At 32.9% G+C, this 21,554-nt stretch overlaps 1 protein-coding gene and 1 pseudogene across 1 annotated transcript; both read right to left on the bottom strand.

The window, feature by feature from the left end:
• Positions 1 to 17,877: 17,877 nt before the first annotated feature.
• LOC107895120 (IRK-interacting protein-like) lies at positions 17,878 to 18,984 on the bottom strand (annotated as a pseudogene).
• Positions 18,985 to 19,091: 107 nt separating this feature from the next.
• LOC107895119 (UDP-glucuronate 4-epimerase 5) lies at positions 19,092 to 20,933 on the bottom strand. Its single transcript, XM_016820351.2, has 2 exons — positions 19,482 to 20,933; positions 19,092 to 19,135 (listed from the first exon to the last, which is right to left on the bottom strand). The coding sequence occupies exons 1-2, from the start codon at positions 20,777 to 20,779 to the stop codon at positions 19,096 to 19,098; spliced, it is 1,338 nt and encodes a 445-aa protein (XP_016675840.2). The 5' UTR covers positions 20,780 to 20,933; the 3' UTR covers positions 19,092 to 19,095.
• Between the last annotated feature and the right edge of the window lie 621 nt (positions 20,934 to 21,554).

The raw sequence follows: 21,554 nt of genomic DNA, 5'->3' as shown, positions 1-21,554 counted from the left end.
TTGGCATAGTGAGCTCTCACCCTTGTGCTTTGTGATTTCATATTGAGGCCCCGGGACAAGTTTGAGGGATAAGGGAATGTTGAGCCAAGCTCCATTCACAAGGATATGTTGGTATGTTGGAAAGTGTTTAGTTTCATGCTACAGTTATGGGATATGCTAGACTCTTTGAGTTATTGGTGTGATGGAGATCTGTGTATCCAATGTGTGGTGATAGAGTCCACTTTCATGTTTCATGTTTCCAAGTTTCCAAATTATCATAAAGTGATTAATATATGAAAATGTTGTGTGTAAATGCATGTGAATATATAAGCTAGACTTGTGAGTTATTAAAGCATGAATATGTTGTTTTATTTTGAGGAATTATCGTAAAATAATATATATATATGAGTTGAGTGTAATTGTATAAGACAGTATATGCTAATTTTATGAATTAATGAAATAGGAACATGTAATTTTAACTTGATTAAAATATGGTTGTGAATATGTTGTAGTATGCTCTTGCTTAACCTTTGATATTGTGCATGCTTTGAGGTTATTTCGACATTCACTGAGCTTGTTTAAACTCACACACTCCTCACTAAATCTTTGCAGATAAGTAGTGTTTTCGGTGTGAGCGGTGTAGCCAAGAAAGTGATCTTAAAAAGACAATAACTTTTTCAGTAGGTGGTTTAAAATTATTTTTGAACTCTTTGAGTAAAGACAATGTGGGTTTAGAAATTCGTTTGATTATTATTACTATTATCATTTGTTTATTATGATTTAGGACTTTGGACTTTTGGTATTGTTTGGAACTATATTTATGAATGTTTGATGATTGGTAATGTGTCAATGATGCATGTTGAAAGGAATATTTGTTGAGTATGAGTGTGTCATCTGTTTGTTGTGTTCTTGTTGATTTGTACAGAGGTTTCGATACTCGGTCTTAAATATTGATACCTCGATGTTAAAATGTATGAGCAAGAAAATAATAGCTTAATTTGGTATCAACACCTTTCACGAGTATCGATACTCAGGGTAAAAATACCAATTCATTTTTTTATGTATTGATAAAAAGTTTTTGGTTCGAAATTAAGTTGGAAAAACATAATGCTGAAATTGAAACGCCCTGACTTTTTGTATTTGTTTCTAGGAATATTTAACAACTGTTTATCTGCTTCAGAGGTTATGTATTCTGGGTGTGTGTGAGAGGTTCCAAGTTCAAGCCTTACCTTTAGTAATTTTTGTTATTTTTGGAATTAAGCCCTACCATTATTCAGTGGGCTTATATTAAATTATCTGTAATTCCATATCAGAATGAGCTTGCTGGTTGGAGTGGTAAAGAGATAATATATTGGAAGTCCTGTGTTAAAATCCCTGCGCGAGCATGGATGTTATATTTTTGCTTGGTTATGCGATAGAGTTTCGGTAGAGCCAAACTTCTAAAGTAGTTGTTTGTAGTGGGGTTAGTGGGAGAGATATGAGGGATTTGGGTTATCATATTTCATTTTTATTTGAGTTTTATTTCTTTTTTAATTTTCCCTCTCCTACCGAAATTCTGCTCATCTTTGACGTTTCTTCTCTAATTTTTCCCTTTTCTAAGTTTCCTTTGATTTTTGACCTTCTTTGATTCATGTTCACTTCTCCGTTTTTGCAAATTATCGCGTTTGGGTGCGGTAGGTAAGTCCTCTTGAAAGTTTGGAGTATTGGGAAGCAATTTCGGGTTTGGTAATGTGTTTATTTCATGTTTAGGTATTGCTCGATGGATTCAAAACGTGTTTTCTAGCGAGTAGGGTGTTTAGGCTTTCATATCCACTCTGGTAAGTGACTGAACCTTCGTTCGAAGTAGTTTCTCGAGTATGTCATTTGGGGGTTTTAGTGCTATGAACGTTTTGATGTTGACTTAGTGTTGTAATCGATTTTATTAGGTGCTAGTGGTTTCGGGATAGCAAGTGAAGCAAAATCGAAACAGGTGTGTACCCAAAACGCGAAAAACTAAGTTTCGGAAAAAGCTAAAAATAGCCACTGTCAACGCCACACGGGTGTGTGGTCACCCGTTTGGTAGGTCGTGTGTGAAAACACGGTCGTGTGATTGACAAAAGCATAGCCGTGCATAAGACACGGTCGTGTAGTGGCTCGAGTGTGGTCGTGTAGGCCACACGAGCTAGGCTAAGTTAGGTGTGTGGGCCGCACGGGTATTTCACACGAGCACGCGGACTATTGAGCCAGGCCGTGTGGACCACACTGGCAAGGCCAATCTGGGCGTGTGGGCTAGACGGGCAAGCCAAACAAGCATGTGAGCCTATTATACTAAAATTTTTCATAGGGTCGCACGAGTCATTCTAATCGACTGTGGACCTATCATAGGGACGATAAAGGCTTACTAAACCCTAAAACTATGTGTTCTGTTAGACTGAAGTATTGTTCTGAGCATGACTATACCATGTATATCTGCTATCTATTTATATAAGCATGTTAAGCATATTTTATCCATTAATTTTATATGTATGCTCTGTTTCTGTTTTGGGGTGGGACTTGTATATGAGTAGAAAGTATTCTGACCGGCGTTAAATGCTTATATTCTGGTAGTTTGACTACATACACTATTTGATATGTGTCCTAATGACACGACGTAGTGTGTAGGGATGGATGGGTGTTTTTAACCTCACATGGCGTGATGGGATAGTCGGAGACGATGTGTAGAGGATGGAGGTAGGATTTTGCATATCTGTATCTGTATCTGATTTTGTTACTGCATCTAAAAAGGACATTGTATCTATATCTGTTTCTAGTTATGTGTATGATGATTGTATGCTTGCATGCTTAATTCTGCTGGGTTACACACTGAGTTTACGTAAACTCACATCTGTTTGTCTGTTTCCATTTAGGTAATCCACAGATTTAGGCAGATCGGTGCAGAGGAGACTCAGAGGCGACCACTTTAATGTAAAACTGTTAAAACTTAGTTCATTTGGTTTATTCTAAATTTTAGACTGATCTAAGAGTTGTAATTTTTTGGAGACTCTCTAAACTTATTGGTTTTTAACTTGGATTTTGGATTTATTTGCTTTAAATGTGGCATGTTTGATAAAATGTTTTATGAGGCTAATGATTTTTACTTAATCAAAGTTTTTCCTAAAAATACAAATTCGATTTTAAAACAAAACGTTACGATTGTTAAACTTTCACTGTAAATAAGATTTTTGACAAATAAGCCAATTAAATAGTGTTTTCTAAAATGGAGATAGGGTATTTGAGTTAGGTAACCGAAATGATGCTACGAGACAACTTCGTTTTCAAACCCATTCTATGTGACATCACCAAATTCGACCATAGCGTCTGGGTCGGGTTTGAAGTATTACAGGAATAGTATCAATTTTCTTATTAGTATCGATACCTATTTTACTAAATATCGATACCCTCTGTTGTGTATCGATACCTACATTATTTTCTTTGGAAATTTGCTAAAGGATCTCTAAGCATGTTTTTATATTGTTTCTAATATCAATTAATGATTGTTAAGCCATGAACACCTCTGTAATTAATTAAGTTATTAAAAGTTGACCTTGTTTGAATGTTATGTGCGTATGTGTAAGTTGCAGTGTTTGATGTGGCATCTTGATACTCAAGTTCGGCGACTGGGCCGGGTATGGGGTGTTACAGTTACTTTTATAATTCTTTCCTCCTACCATTTGGGATGGTTTACTTTGACATTTTTTACTATCCCGATCTTAATATTTCAATTTTTGGAATAAATAACTAGGAAGTTTTTGTACTTAAAAGCAATTTAGTCCCTCAAAATAAGTTATTAATTTAATCTTCAAAATAAGCAAATAGAGATAATTGAAAATGATGTTAACTATTTTGGTTAATAAACTATAGAGTTAAAGATCAATTAATTCATTTCAAAATAAATAATAGTAATTTAATGGGTTAAATATAAAATTAGTACCCGAATTTGTCCACTTCTTCCATTTTGGTATTTATGGTTTTTTTTGTCACTGATTGGTACTCGAACTTTTTTTTGTCAACTATATTGGTACCTGAGCCTAATGTTATTATTTTTTTGTTGATGTGGTAGCGCTGACCACTCGTACGGTGCCACGTGTTTAAAGGAATAATTTTTAAAGGAAAATGAAAGGGAAAATAATTAAAGGGGGTCTAGTTTGCAGTCAAAGAGGATGACACGTGTTGACGCATGAATGGTCAATGTTACCATGTTAGCAAAAAAGTAACTACGTTAGGGTTGGGTGTTAATATAGTGGACAGAAAAAAAGTTTGAGTACCAATCTGGAACAAAAAAAAAACAGTAAGTACCAATCTAGAAATAATGAATAAATTTGAGTACCAATTTTATATTTAACACCAATTTAATCATTACACCATTCAAAAGTGAATAACTAAAGATAATTGAATACCATATTAACTATTTACATTCCTTAAGTCTAATATTTAAAATTTAAAATAATTTTTAATAATTAAATAAATATAAAAATAAATCCTTCCAAAATAATTATTTTTCAAACAATTTTTTTTTTAAAATTAGTCTGAAATAATTTTCAATTGATACTTGGTTTAAAATATTGTTTCTAAAATAACAGTTTTTGATGGTTAATTGAATTTATAAAAATTCAAATTTGATATGGGTTTTATTTAAAATATTTTTAAAAAATAATTTATTATAGAATATTTTGTAATTTTTTTCCAAAATTTTGGAAAAAATAAGTTTATAATTTTTTTTAGTATTTAATATTTATAGGATTCTTTGCATATTATGATTTTCTTTATTTTAGTGATTTTTTATTTTTAGAAATTTTATATTTTTTTCTATTTTTTAATGTCTTATACTTTTAATATTTTTTTCTATATTTTAATTTTTAAAATGTTTAAAATTCAACCAATTGTGAATTTGCTCATGTTGATGGTGTCATTAATTGTATTTCTTTTTACTATATATTCACATGTTGAGTAAGGATTAAATTATCTCATTTATTTTGAGAGTGATTAAATTACTTCACATCCTATAATTTATTAATATAAATATTTAAAATTCTTTATTTATTCACTCTTAAATAATATAATAATTAAATTATTTTATTTATTTTTTAAATAATTAGAATATTTCTAAACTTACCATACGAAGACCACGTAAATTTTTATTGATTTTTTTTTCCAACTCAATCAACAATATTCTTTGAGCAAATTGTTGAAAATAAGTTAGAAAATCTAACCAAAAGGACAAATAAATAAAATTTTCTTTAATAGTAGTTTTCTTATATAGTTTGATAGTACTTAAATGCGTACATAATAGAAAACATTATTGAAATATGCCAATATTGATTTTAAATAGATGTGCATATTTCTTTCTTTTTTCTATAAATTTTAATTGTTTGAGACCAATAGGTATGTAATAATTATAAGGTAGCTTTTCATATTATAATTTTAATGAAATTTGGTTGTTTGAAATGTGATTATTAGGGAAATTACTTTACAATGTTTGATATACATTGTAAAGTATTGATTAAAATTTTAGAAAAATTGTATTATCATTTTGGTTCCCTAAATACTTTTTTAAGAAAATAATGATAATTTATGATTTCACCCTTATTAAATAAAAAATAATAATATTCATATATTTAGATTTTATTTATTAATAAATATTTGGATTAAATATTTAATAATAAATTTTAATTGATATTTTAGAATTTTTTAATTTATTATATTAATTGAAAGTAAAATTATTTTAAATTTGTCCTACTTATATTTTGTAAATATAATAATGCACATATAAAAATATGTATATGTAAAACTTATTTTGGAAAAATTAAAAAGAAATGTATATATAATATTTATGAAGATTCCATTGAAATAATAGAGAAAATCAAATAGACAATAATTTTTTTCCTTTTTAGACTAATACCCTGCACCAATATAAAATAAGGTTAACTTTGTCTTAATATTTTTTTTAAACATCCCAATTTTATCAAACCATGGAAAAGTAACCTTCCATCATATCAAAATCTACGATTTAATCCAACTTCGATAATATTCATCCATTAATTTGGTGAGTACATCTTTGAAAAGTACAGGCTATATAATAATTTCCATGGACATCTCCCCCAATTACGGGCATACTTCTGGAAGAGTTCAAGATTTTCCTTTTGGGGGAAAAGGATTGAAAAGCTTGAAATGATGCCAACTTCATTTTTATCTCTACTAAATTAATTAAGATTAAACTCATTCATTTCTTTATTGATGCGTTAACCTTATTATACATTATTTGAAGGAAAATAATTTATATTAAAAATTTATTATTTCTATTTTAATTTATTAATATTGTGTTTTATTTGAAATATTATATAAAAGTATTAAAAAACAAAATACCTTATAATAATATCAATGACCTTTTAAATTAAAGCAAGAGTATTTTAATAATTTCACAATAGAATTAGTGTTGAGTTAACTTATAAAATCAACCTATTCTAGATATGATATTAATAATGAATTAAGCGGTAAATGTGTTTATTAAGCCCCTTTATTATGTGGATTAGATCAAATTAATCCATATCAATTTTATTCCTATACTATTAAAAAGAAATAACTACAATCAAACTATAACAAAATTAACATTTTTTGTTTTAAAAAATGGGAAAAAATATTATTATTATTTATTTGTCGTTCAATTTCAAATAAAAGATTTCACTTGTAAAACTATAAAAATTTTCAAAATATTAACTATGTTAAATATAAATGACCTTTTTTTAAACAATAAATGTTAACTCTGTTCATTTAACCTTATTTGATTCTTTTTAATAGTACAAAGATTAAATTGATTCGTTTAATAATAAGTAGACTAATTTAATCCGGTTCTTATAATAAATGTACTTGCTAGATATTTTCACTTGAATTAAACAATGCAAGTATCAATGGCTAAGTTACAAGGAGGTTAATATATGCTATAAGTCTTTGTACTCTTTACAAATTTAAAATTTAGTCCATGTACTTTTATTTCTAGAAATTTAATCCTTTTACTTTTTACATTTCAAAATTCAGATCCAACTATTAACAATCTTAAAATTGTGTCATTAAATTCAAGTTCATTAAGTTATTTTTTAGTTACATGGCTACCAAGTGAATTTATTTTTATTTCAAAATGATACACCAATAAATTTAACAATGTTAATAGTTGAACTTAAATTTTGAAATCTAAAACGTAGAGGACTAGATTTATAAAAATATATCAATCAATAGATGAATGATTCAAATAATTTTCTTCCCTTTCTCTTAACATGATATCAATTGCCATGATTTGGGGCCTTACCTGTGCTTTTCATCTTTTGTTTCCCTTTATTTCTTCTTTTTGATTTTCTTCAATGGCAATCCCTCAACTATCCCTTGTCATTAATTTTCATCATCCTCATTATCTCCGTCCCTCCAATACCCCTAAAGCTTTACTTGTCTCTCATAAACTTTTTGGCTTCGAAAATTATAATGTTTGGAGTTGATCCACGCGTATTGCTCTCCTCACCAAAAATAAACTTGGCTTTGTTGATGGAACTTGCTTGAAAGTTGATCTTCCAACAACTCTTCACCCACAATGAGAACGTTGCAATGCGATTGTCCTCTTTTGGATCTTAAACACTGTCTGGAAAGAACTTTTTGCTAGTGTTGTTTTTGCTTCAAGTGCTTCCCTTGTTTGGCAAGATTTTCAAGAACGGTATAACAATATTGATGGTTGTAGAATTTTTGAATCTATATCAAACCATTTCTTTTCGCACTCAAGGTATCTCTTCCATCTTCATTTATTTCACACAACCCTGACATCTTTAAGATGAATATGATGTTTCAGTCCCCTCCACACCATGTGACTGTGGTAATGTTTGACACACTTCTGGACACCTTCCTCAACACTACTTATTTCAATTTTTAATGAGTCTCAATAACTCTTATTATGTTGTACGTAGTCAACTGTCGTTTATGTAACCTCTACCTTTGATCAATAAAGTTTACTCTATACTTGTACAGGAAGAATCTCAACACAAGCTCTCTTCCACCCTGCCATCTACCTCTGCACCTACTACTCTTTATTTCGCGGCTACTCCTACTGGCCCTTCCAGGCGCAATTTTCTCTTTAATTTGAAGTTTATTAGGAAGAAACTTGTTGCTAGTCATGTTATCTCCTTAGAAGATCCACGTGAATTTGACATCGCTTATTTTGTCAAGTCTCATTTACCACTACTTTGACCTTAGAGCAATATCAACAACTTCTTACTCTTTTTACAGAAGGACTCTTTTGTTATTGCTACTACCCACATTATAGGCATGCATTCCTCCTCTGCATCAACTTCATTTGGTTGGATCTTTGACACAAAGTTCCATCAATCATATGACCTTTAATTTTCAATACTTGCATTCTTCTATTGTTTTTACTTCTAACAATTCTTGTATTGAGTTGCCTAATGGAAAATTAACTCCTGTCACTCATATTGGCACTCATATCTTTTCCTCCCATCATACGTTAATCAATGTTTTATACATACCAGATTTCAATTATAATTTGATTTCCATTTCTGAACTCACAAAAGATTTCAACTATTTTGTCTCCTTTTATCCCTCGTTTTGCCTTTTACAAGACCTTTGCAATGGAAGGATTTTGGGGATTGGTAAAGAACATGGTGGCATATACTTCTTTCAACCTCCCAACATACCTACAAGTACTATTTCACCTTCTGTCACATCCGTCACTGTTCTATTGTCTATTGTTCCTTCCTTTCTAACTTTAGATAATGGTCCTTATGTATGGCATGTTAGACTTGGCCACACTTCTATATCCACAATGAAAAAAAAACTCAATTAAAATTTAGTTTACATGATCTTCATGATTTATCTTCTTGTTCTATTTGTCCATTGGCTAAACAAACTAAGTTACATTTTCCTTACAGTCACACTTAAACTCAGTGTCTTTGCTTTAATTCATATTGACTTATGGGTCTCTTATCACATCTCTAATCATAGCGGCCATCATTTTTTTCTCACTATAGTGGATGGTTTAACTCATATGACCTGGTATACCTATTAAGAACCTTAATAGAAATCGACAAAAATTGTGTTTTGGCAATCATATGACCTATTTGTTTAAATATGATTGATTGACCTTTGGCAATCATATGAACCTTAATAGAAATCGACAGAAATTGTGTTTTGGAAATCCTTGATACAGAAATTGTGTTTTGGCAATCATATGACCTCTTTGTTTAAATATGAAAACAAAAAATCTCTTCTCAAATAGAAATCGACAGAAATTGTTATTCTAGAAAATAGATTTAATAGTTAAGAATAAATTCGATCTATTTTCGAGCAAAATAACAATATGTTAAAGCTGTGTAAATAGTTCTACCGATGACATCTATTTATAAAGAGAAGAGGTAAAACCTTTATTAAATTGTAGAAGTTTATTTCAACTAGAAAAACGAACTCCTAGTCTATCTAGAAGTATAAGGGCGACAACCCTAGTTAATAATACTAGGGTTTGCCGTCCCCCTCATTAATAAGAGGAACTTTTGGGCCTCTCCCATATCGGGTCTAATTACAAGTAATTCCTGGGCATTTAACTCAATACATTATAATTTGATCTAACCCAATGTTTTTTTTTCTATTTTTCAAAATAAACATATTAATATATTTCCAATTAAATATTCTTCTCAACCCAATTTTAATTCCATATCATTACGACTTTATCTTAAAAGAATTCATGAGAAACTATATTTAATATTTTCAAATTCAGCGGTTCACTATGACCAAATTATTTATTTCCATTTTCGAACTTCATTTAATTCGAAAATATAAATTCATTTTCAAGTCATTTTCATTTTCATTTTAGAAAAAAACCACATTCATTTCCAAATGATTCCATTTCTCCATTTTTATTTTCATTTTGGAGAAAATCATAATCATTTCTAAATATTTCTCATTTCTCCATTTTTACCATTTCTATTCATTTATTTTCATTTGATTCAATTTGAAATTTATTTATGGTTTCAATGAGCTAACAGAGAGATCGATTGGACATTTGCAATTGAGGCTCGAATGATTTATAATTAAGTTTAGGATTTTCGCCTATTAATTGTAAATTAATTTAGTTACGAAGTCATTCCACTATAGTATCATGATTGAGTTCTCCCCAATGGCATACTATTACGAAAGCAACTCAATTAGTACTAGTCCAATGACCTTGTCATAAGTGTGTTACCATCATAGGATATCTTTAATCTCTTTGTAACAATATTCGTTCTCCTAATATGATCTTATTTGATCTTATAGTAACCATTACATCTTCATGAAAAGTTAACTACTATTAAATAGTAATCATGTCATTTATCACAAAAACGAACGACCAGTGGTCACATTTACTTTTCATCAACCATTTAATGCCAATGAGAGGATATCATTTACCCATGTCTTAGGCTATGAATTCCACTAATGTGAATGATGCTACATACTATAGAAGTCGTATACCTAACGCACCAACTTTTAGTTTCTTATCTATCTGAACTTAGGCTTTTACTTACATTAAATTATAAGAGTCATGTATACATAGTCCATCATCCACTCAAGATTTATGTATGTCACACTATGAACATCACAACTGAATAAATCCATAAACAGATTCAAGATCTATTCTTCTTGGGTTTTATTCGATGTACTGTCAGTCCACTTAGTTACGTCTATGTCTCAATCTTCTGGGAGTCATCCGCTCTGATGCCCAAGACAAAGTATCTCCCCAATTAGACTTGATAGACGACATATTAGTCTTTCAATCGGTTTACTTATTCCAATTATACTAAGGACATGTTTAGATTCGTCTGCTAATATAAGTTATCTTTTCGTATTACAACTCAGTCACGTAATACTGCTTGGTATTAGTTTAAACATTAGACAACAGTGAACAACATTTGCTTCTATTTTCCTTTGTGTGCAAAAACCATATAATGACAATTATACAAAGACTAAAAAAATTACAAGTGTACATAGACGAAAATACTACTTAAGGCACTAGATCCAACAACCAATTGATACAATAAAAAAGAAGGCATTGACTTTTAGGACACATTTTCTCTTGTAGCAAAATAGGTCACTATTCGCACTGTCTTTGCTCTTGCTGCTCTTTTCAATTGGCCTTTTTATCAACAAGATGTCTTTAATGTCTTTTTACAATGTGACTTGAAAGAAAAAGTGTTCATGATTTTTCTACAAGGATTTAACAACTAGGGGGAACATAAGGTTTGTAGATTGCTTAAATCTCCATATGGATTGAAACAAGCTTCAAAACAATAAAATTTGAAGTTGACTGAAACTCTGGTTTTGCATGGTTATATTCAAAGTAAATATGATTATTCTATGTTAACATGTTTGATGATCTCCTAATAACTGGCAATGAAAATGAGCTAGTTAATAATTAAAAGGCATATTGCATAATAATTTCAAGATGAAGAATCTTAGAAATTTAAAGTATTTTCTTAGGATTGAAGTGTTAAGATCAAATACAAGCATTATGTTTGTAACGCCCCGAATTTTGGGCCTAGAAGTTTTGGGTTTTGTGCATAGGGTCAGTGAGGTGGTTGCACATATGTGTTTAGTCGTGCAATTTAGTGACAGAATGGGCCTGCTGGTCTGGTGGTTAAGTGGAGTGTTAGTAAATCTCAAGGTTCTGGGTTTGAGTCTTTGTGTGCGCATTTTATTTTATTTTGATTTTTTTGTAAATAATTATATTAATTATTAATTATTAATTAATTGTTTTAAGATTTTCTATTATAATTTCTATTCTTTTGTTTTTATTCATGTTTTCCTATTTTCTCTGGCTCTTCTACTTTTTTCTTTATTTTTATTTTTGGTTTTGATAATAACACTCAAAATTTGATTTTGGTTGTTGGCTTCGGGAATTCTGCTCCTCTGTCGTTACCTCCGATCACAAAACAGGTGTGGGATTCGAATTGTGACTACGTTATTTTAAGTGATTACTATCTCTGCAAATTTTCTACTTGGCTTTTCTTAACTGTATGCTAACCCATTAGTTTTGGGTTTTTAGTCAATGGAAGTGATAGGAAATCGTCACTTTCTGATATATGTTGATAGGGCAAAGGTTAGGGACTGTTAAGGTGGCTTAAACGACAGTTTCGGGGCTGATTTGGGGTGGTTTTTTGGCCTCCCCGACGGCCACACGAGTGTGTACTGAGGCACACGACCGTGTGGATTTAGGAATTAAAGTCTCCGATCAATTTTGGATGCCACGCGATTGTCTGGTCGATTTGGGGATTTTATCGAAATTCACACGGCCGTGTCCCTTAGGCACACGGGCTTGTAGGTTTAGGAATTAGGGATTTAGAGTTTTGGGAGTCACACGATCATGTGGCTGATTTGGGGATTTAGGGATCCCACACGGGTGTGTGTTTCGGAACACACGGCCGTGTCTGGTGAGCACACCGGCATGTGAGATCCTCACACGATCGTGTCTTCCTTGCACTTTATTTTAGCGATTTTGGACAGTGAGTTACATGACTTGTTTACACGCCCATGCCTCTGCTTCACACAGGCGTGTGCCTCTATCACACGGGCGTGTAAAACCCTTCACACTGGCGGTTAGACTCCCACAAGGCCTAGATTGCTCCACACGACTGAGGCACACAGGCATGTGGCCCTATCTCGGCAAACTTTGGTTATAGGTCAAATTCAAGTGTAATCGCAACTCCACGTGCTCCAACCCTCGACTAAGTTTTACTGAGGGTATCTATGACTCTGATCTAGGCTTGATATGTGTGTCATTTGTGATTGGTTGTGTGATAAGCTTGATACTGAATTCGAGTTATGAGTGTGTACATGTATGCTTCTGTAACTGACTAATTAGATTTAAATGTCTGCTTCTGATCAATAATCTGAGATTGGTATTCTGATTGTGCACATCTGATTGCATACATACATACATACATACATACATATGCATAAACTATTTTGGGTGGGATTTTGAAGAGAAGGAAGATTGACTGAATTGAACTGGCACCTGATCTGTTGGTTATTAGCCCCTAAAACCCAAAGGGTCATGGGTGGTCCCAATACCCTAAGGGCCGTGGACAATTTGGCTGTACTGCGGACTACTGCACTACACCGTACAGTACATACGTCAGCTTCGCTGCTTATCATTGATTGAACTGACAGTTTTATTATAACCTAACGGTATAACAGTTTACCGCATTGCACTGTACCGTATGTACGTTAGCTACGCTACGTACTATTATCTGATCTAGTAGTTCATACTACATGTTTGTACTGCGGTTTACCGTATTGCACGGTACAGCTTATACACTAGCTTTGCTGCATAATATACGTGACTGGCAGTCTATCTGCATATTATTAGTCCCAATACCTAGAGGGTCATGGACAGTCCTGATAACCATCGTTGTCGGGCTTCCCGGGATGAGATCAGTTGCATAGTGCAAGGTTGGATAAGCCTTACAAGGTCTTGAGTGGAATGTTTGGCGGGACGAACTTAAAGCTCTTATGAGGAGTGATGGGGGACGGAGAGGTGTGTTGGCTGGATGTGTGGGTTTTTCTTAACTCAATTGCATTCATATGCATCATATTGACTGTTCGACTGAAATGCCTAATTGACTGTTCGACTGAATTGTCTGAATGACTGTTCGACTGACATGTCCGATTGACTGTTCGACTGGAAGGCAATTGTGCCTATGAGAATTTTGTAGTCTTTGACTGCAACTGTCTGACTAGATAGTTACTATGACTGTTGAGAATTACTATTGCTACTGTGTTTGAATGGTACGTGAGACTGTGTGTGTCTAATTGACCCATATGACTATAAAATACATATGGTGTGTGTTTGATGTTGGGCGAATTCGCTCAACTGTCATCTATCTGTAAGTATGTACTGCTTCTGAACTGCTTCTAGTTCCCTGTTTCCTCTTCTGTAGGTTATCAGGTTTGATCTCACACTGAGCTCAAGTAGCCCACCCCCTCTTCTATTTCCCCTTTCGGGTATAGTTCTAGATTCTGTTGATGGGCTAAGTACGCGGAGGTCTACAACAGTTTTGAAGAAAATGAACTATAAGTTTTATTTTGTTTTTTAATTACTATTCGGTTTAAGTTGAACTGTAAAGTTTTATAAGACTGAGGTACAATTTCCATTTAAAACTTTTATTCGTATGGTTATTCTGTTAACCTTGCGGATGGAATTTTTAACGTATATATGTTTTTGGATTCGTAATAAAATATATGTTTTGGAAAAATGGAATTAAGGTCGACTGGTTTTGTAAAATTTTCTCACGATCACTTTCGTAATCAATGTAGCATTCCGAATTCGGTCTAAACTTCTAGGCCAGGTTTGGGGTGTTACAATGTTAAATCAAATAAAGCATGCCCTTAAATTAATTGAAGATATTGGCTTAGAAAAAGCAAGACCTGTAGTCACTCCATTAGAATAGAATAAAAAACTTACAGTTGTAGAATTTGATGAAACACTGCAGACAAAAGGTGATGATGAAATTCTAATAGATGCAGGAACCTATCAAAGATTAATTGGTAGATTGTTATATTTGACAAATATTAGGCTAAACATTACTTATGGTGTACAACATTTGAGTCAGTTCATGCATAGGCCTAAGCAGTATCATTATGAAGTTGTACTGAGGATAGTAAAATACATTAAAAAGGATCCAAGACAAAGAATTCTTCTTACTTCAAATGGAGTTCTAGTCTTGGTTGCATATTGGGATTCTGACTGAGCATCTTGCCTTATGTCTAGAAAATTAGTAATAGGCTTTTGTATCAAACTTGGAAGCTTCTTGATTTCTTAGAAATTAAAGAAACAAAGCACTATATCAAGATCTTCGACTGAAATTGAATATAGAAGCATGGCATCTATTATTGCAGATTTAAAATAGCTACAAGGCTTGCTTATTGAATCAGGGATTAAAAATGACAAGCCAGTTGTGCTTTACTATGACAGTCAAGTTGCAATCCAAATTACAGTAAATCTTATTTACCATGAAAGAACCAATCACATTGAAATTGACTACCATTTTGTGAGAAAGCATTCAGAAAGGTTTTGGTGCAAACTAAACACATTCCAACAAAGGAGCAACTTGCAGATATCCTCATCAAAAGACTAAGAGCACAACAACGTCAGCACTTTGTATCCAAGTTACGAGTGATAGATATATATATCACCCTCCAACTTGAGAGGAAATGTAGAAGTTGTTAAATGAAGTTGTTACCAAAACTCCTAGTACTTAAGGATTAGTTATTGGTAATTAGTATTAATCTTTATATTAAGAATACTAGTTAGTTACTACCTATCTATTATAAAAATAAGAATACTGTTGCAGCAAAAGATATATCAACCAATAGATGAATGATTCAAATAATTTTCTCCCCTTTCTCTTAATAGGTTTCATGGAGAATGGAGATGACAACGGTAAGGATGAGTGGAGTTGAGAGAGGGTCAGTGAATGAGATGTTTGAGCGTGTGAGTAACTAAGGAGAGACCCTTTTAAAGACAATTGAATGGGGTTAAAAGTGAGGGTGATGTGAGCATAGTGGGGTGTCTGGTGGTAGGGTAATGCATGGCCGATGGGATGGTATTGTGGTAATGTATGGGTATGGCCAACAATGATGGTAGGCGACAGTAATGGAAGGGTTGTAAGGACTAGATTGGAAAGGTTAAAAAAGTTAGAGGCACAAATGTAATATTTTAAAAATTAAGAGGCCTTTTGTATTATAATCCTTTTTATGTTGTATTTTATATTTTTTTTTATTTTACATTTTTAAATTCCTAATGTATTCACACTAAAAAAATACTTGTGGCAAACCAAAAAAAAAGTATTAATGGAGAAGAAAATTGCAACATAAAATCCTTACACTTTTCTTATATAATTTTTAATGGTGTTTTGCATGTTTTTTAAATTTTTTAAATTTTTATTATTGGTGCTAGTACTAATAAAAAGTATCAATTTAACTTTACCATTTTTAAATTTAGGTATCAGTTAAATTTAAAAAAAAAATTGAATACTACATATATATATATATAAATTGTCAAAGTATCTAATTATATATTAATCCTTCCATAATCTTCATGCATAACTCTCGCTCGCCTTTCTTATCATCACCTGTCACGATTCATGCCAAGTCACGGACCGATAACTACTCTTTTTTCTTCGTCAATTAAAATTTTGAAATATATTAGTAGGTAGTTGCAAGAAATAGCGATTGGATATTTAAGAGGATTTTAATTAGATATTACTTTCCATCAAAGTAAAATTATTTTGAGTAAACTATTCATTTAAGTTTTATGTTGTTGCTGCTTTGGTCATGTAACTTTTTTTTAAAATTTAATCATTTCACTATGAAGCGAAATTTTAATACGATTTTCTTTTAATTAATATAATAATAAATTTAGCCCTTAACATCTTACATGTTTTGTTAATTTGGTCTCAATTCTAAAAAGTTAAACATAATTATCTCTTAATATTTACATATTGTTGAAAAGTGCAACTACGAACCTTAAACATAGGCCATAAAATAAAGATGATGAATGTATAAAAAAAATCCTATTGTATTCTTTTACGGTCAAAGGGGTAAGACTAGGAGGGGTCTAGTGTCACAAGTTGTGAATCAAAGTATGTGACGGATGCACACAGAATGTCTCATAGAGGTTAACTAATTAAATAGATCTCATTTGACCCATTTGAACTGGCTTGATTCATGAAACACATTGAGAAGCCCATCTTCTTAAAACCTTAGTAGCCTAGTAGTTGACAGGATAATTAATGTTAATGAGATAAAAATATATTTAAAATATTTGATGTGTGATGCTTTCTTGTAGCTTTCCAAGCATTTTTGTTGCTTCTTCACTCTTGAGTTACTTTTGAGAAGATTTTTACTTTTCGAGACTTAAATTAAGTTAACTTAAATTAACTTAACTTAGACAAATTTAAAACAAAAAAATTGTGTAAAGTACAAAACTAAAATTCTAACCCATTACATTAAGAATCGATTCTAAGAATTTTTCAACATAAATCCTTTGCTATTGCTTTTTTATTTTTTTATTTATAGAAATAAGGTGTAACCAAGATGGCAGAGGTCCATCCCATTGAGATATATAAATTAAAACTGCAATGGACAGACCCAAAGTCTCAGCAGGCTCAAAGCCAGAGAGTAAAACAACAAAACATGTCTGAAGTCGCAGTAGGCTTATTATTATTTTTTAATTTGGTCCTTCAAAACTCTAAAATTCAAGTCTTAATATAGAAATATTTCTCAAGTTTATGCTCTAATATTATAATAATTGCCAGAGTTCTAGTTTCAATGTAAAAACAATTGTCAAATTCACACTTTAATTTTGTAATTATTGTCAAATTTAGAGAGTAACTTAAACAAAAAAAACTCAACTTCGGAATAATTAATAGTCCAAACCTTAATGTAAGAACAATTACCTAATTTAAGATCTAATTTAGACCAAAAAAATTCAACTCCAATATAAAAAAAATCACCAAATTTAAACCCTAATAGTAATCTAACCCTTAAATTAATATACTGAGAAAATTAAGTTGTAACCAACACTACTACGCTAGTGCACGGAGAGAAGGGAATTTGGCAACCAAATTGCTCATATAATAACCCAAAAAACATTAGAAGATCCAAAAATCCTTCACAAGGTAAGCATCCAATCAACATGTGATAAGTTTATCCACATTTCCAGATTGGCAAAAAAATTTAAATTACATAAAAACAATGATAAACAAGAAACTTTACTTTAATCCAAGACCCCCCCCCTTCTTTTATTTGTGTGGGGAAAAATATACATCATCTATACCCCCAAAACCCCAAAGATATGTCTTGATAAATACCCAATTTGCACATTTAAACTAGCACCAAAATATTACAAAGTGCAAAAGTAATCAGAGTTTCACTTTTGAGTTCTAATCAGTACCTAGATAAATTTAAACACTTAAGGAAATGATGAGGTTAAACCCTTATCAATTAAACTACTATCCACATTGTTGGAGTACCTGCAAATGACTTTGCACTTGACTACATTGCCATAGACATAGAACCCTGGTGTGATCAAGATCCGTACCATGCTTGGAACCAATTTCTTGGCTCTTTCACCATCCATGTCCTCCATGTATACGGAATCAAACCTTGCCCCCTTATCCACCCTGAAGATTGGTAAACCAGGGTGCACCGAGTTGGCCAAAAGGTGAACCAAGCACAGACTCTTTGAGGCACCGAAAAAGGCTTGTAGCAATGGTTCAGGCCAAGCTCGGTTCCAACCCAACATAGCCACAATTTCATTCATTTTCCTGTCACAAAACTGGCTGAACTCCTCACTGAAATGCCTTGTTCCCTTATTCAGAACTTCCTCCCATGCTAGACCTTGTAATTCATTGAATGACTTGTAATTAGCTTCACAACGATCAATGGGGTTTCAATATTTGGTTCACCGCGTTCTTTTGAAACTGGTTGATTCAAAATCTTCAAAGAAGGCTTTGTTCAAAGCTTCGAGGTAAAGGAGAAGGCTTCTGGGGTTTTTCGAGTGAGAAATCTTCATATCATAAGGCTATAAAAGCACAGATATTCTCTCATAAACTTTGCTACCCATGTGCCTTAATTGCATGGTGAGTGATCTACTTAAAAGCCTGGTTGAAGACCTGGATTCAGATACAGAAGCCAAGAACTGTTGAATCACTTTCTCATAAGCTCCAATAACTCCATCTTGTTTCTTCACTTGATGAATATTTATGTGTTTGACCCATTCTATAAGGAGAGTTTCTGTTACATTCATCTAGACCAGACTTTAAATTGTGACAATATACATCAAGCTTGTTAAGCTTCTTCTCAAGTTCAGCCATGGAATATTTTAACTTCGAAGCTTCCATTAATGCTTCATCTCTCTTCCTTGTAGCTTGAATAAGGATTTGAGACAACATAACCATTCCAAAGGCCAAGTAAATAATACAGCCAAAACAAACAAATTAAGACATCATACATCTTCAAGCTCTTCCAACCAAAACTGGCAGGCAAAACCAGGGGAATTCGATAGACAAATATCATTTAAAAGCACATTGCAGCGGTTGCAATTTTATTGAAATAACTGTATGGTTAAGAAAACAAAATGAACCAGCAATCAGAACATCTTTTCGATCCATCAGTCATGAACTGTACAATGCTTAAAACTGCTAAAAGAAGCTTCCAAGAGAAAAGGAAGCAACATGTGGAATAAAAACTAAAATGCTGCTAGCTTCCCATCACTACGAGTTGGGAAGAGATGCCCACCCTACAGGCAAAGCAGAACAGTACCCCTCTTGCATGATTATATCAAGCATACAATGAAGTAAATGCTCAATAAACCACAAAATGAACACAATAGAGAAGTAATCAATATGAACTAAAATGAGAGAAATAATAAATATAAAAAAAAAAGATCGAGAAAGTTTCACCAAGAACTCTTCTTCTTTGACCCCGAATAAAAACTGAGGTACCATCTCACAAACTTCTTCAACCCTGCCTCCAAATCAGTCGTTGGCTTGTAACCGAGCTCCGTCATTGCTAAGGTAATATTGGCGTGTGTGAACTCCACATCCCCATTTCTTGGCAGTGGCACTACTTTCTTCTTAGCCTTCACCTTTAAAATCTTCTCCAATATACTAACCAGCCTACTCACAGGTACAGGCGAAGTATTCCCCAAATTAAAAATCCTCAATTGTGCAGGCCCTCTCTTCTTTCCCCCACTCCCTGTACTCTTCTTTGCCGTATCCAATGCTCCCAAACACCCTTTCACTATATCATCAATATAGGTAAAATCCCTAGCCACACTACCCTTATCTGGTGATTCGTATACAGTGATCGTTTTACCTTTCATTATATCTTTAGTGAAAAAGAAATATGCCATATCGGGCCGACCCCAAGGACCATAAACCGTGAAAAATCGCAATCCAGTTATTGAAAGTCCATAAATATGATTATATGTATGCGCAATTTCCTCACCGGCTTTCTTTGTAGCAGCATATAAACTAGCAGGTTGATCAGTTCTATCTTTCTCTGAAAATGGCACTCTAGAATTCAAGCCGTAGACCGAACTTGAAGATGCCCAGATAATCGCCGGTTGAGGGTTGGCCGATTTCGACACTTCCAGTAAGTTCACAAATCCAGCAATGTTACTATGAACATAAGATCCTGGGTTTTGCATAGCGTAACGAACACCGGCCTGGGCTGCTAAATGCATTACGTGAGTAAACAAAACGGCATCGAACAGTTGTTGGAGAAGACCCTTGTCGTTGATGTCGCCTTCGACTATAAAAACCCCAGCTTTTTCGAGGATCTTCTGGCGAGCCCTTTTCAGGGTTGGATCATAGTAATGGTTAAAGTTGTCAAGGCCAAGAACACCGTCTCCACGGCGTTGAAGAGAGAGGGAGACATGGGTTCCGACAAAACCGGCGGCGCCGGTCACAAGGACGGTGTGACCGGTAGTAGAGCGAGGACGGGCCGATTTGCGGATTAGTTTGTGGGAAAGAGAGAGCGGGGTGTGGTGGGACCCAGTAGAGAGGTGGCGGCGCGGCGATGGTGGGGAAGAAGGGGAGGAAAGTAGGAGGAGGAAGATAAGGAGGATGGAAAGGAAAAGGGTGGAATAAAGGGTTAGTTTGGAAAGAGAGGAAGATGCGGCGGAGGAGTGGAAACGGAAAGCTTTGTCGGGTTTGTGTTTGCCAGGAGTGGATGGAATGTTGTCAAGGTGTGACATTTGGAACAATACAAGATAGGATTTTAGGATTAGGGTTCAGATTTGTGGTGGCGGCGGCGGCAGTGGAGGAAGAGGAGGAGGAGAAAGAAAGGAAAGGCTCCGTATAAAGGTAGAAGACTGGTTGTCATTTTCAAGAATGGGGAATTTGTGGGGTTTATAAGGGTTTGGTTGAACTATTGGAGGGGTATAATCATCATTATCATTTGGAGAGGGAAATTATAAAATTACTACTACTATTTACCATGCCAAGTTACGATTGCAATGCGTTTTAGTGCGTTGAATTGTTTTTTTTTTTAATTTAAATTCAAATTCAAACTTAATCAGTTTTAACTGAAATTAAAATTGAAAATATTTTAGATTAGGATTTTTAAATTTATATATTTGAAATTTTATTTATGATAAATAATTGAAATTTTAATTTTTTTTGGTAAAAAGAAATTGAAAGTAGATATTGGTGTTCATAAAAAAAATTATTTATGTTATTCACTTATAGCAATGGTTGTAAGAGGTAAGTATTTGAATAGTTACATTCAATTATCGTCATGTGTAATTATTTGAGTTTCGAAGTTTATTTTGTGTGAGTTTTAGTTCGATAGATTGGTTTTGGTATAAATTATTTCGATTTTTAGTTTATTTGTGCTTTATATTAATTTAGTTCTACTTTGTAGTTGATTGGACATATATTTGTAATTGTATTGTATTTATACTATAAATGTAACACCCCTAATCTGTATTCATCGCCGAATAGAGTTACGGAGCATTACTAGAGTTTACA

This window comes from Gossypium hirsutum, chromosome A08, assembly GCF_007990345.1.
Source record: "Gossypium hirsutum isolate 1008001.06 chromosome A08, Gossypium_hirsutum_v2.1, whole genome shotgun sequence".
NCBI lineage: Eukaryota > Viridiplantae > Streptophyta > Magnoliopsida > Malvales > Malvaceae > Gossypium > Gossypium hirsutum.
The sequence above is the reverse complement of the archived record's forward strand: the minus strand, read 5'-3'. Positions and strand labels throughout refer to the sequence as shown.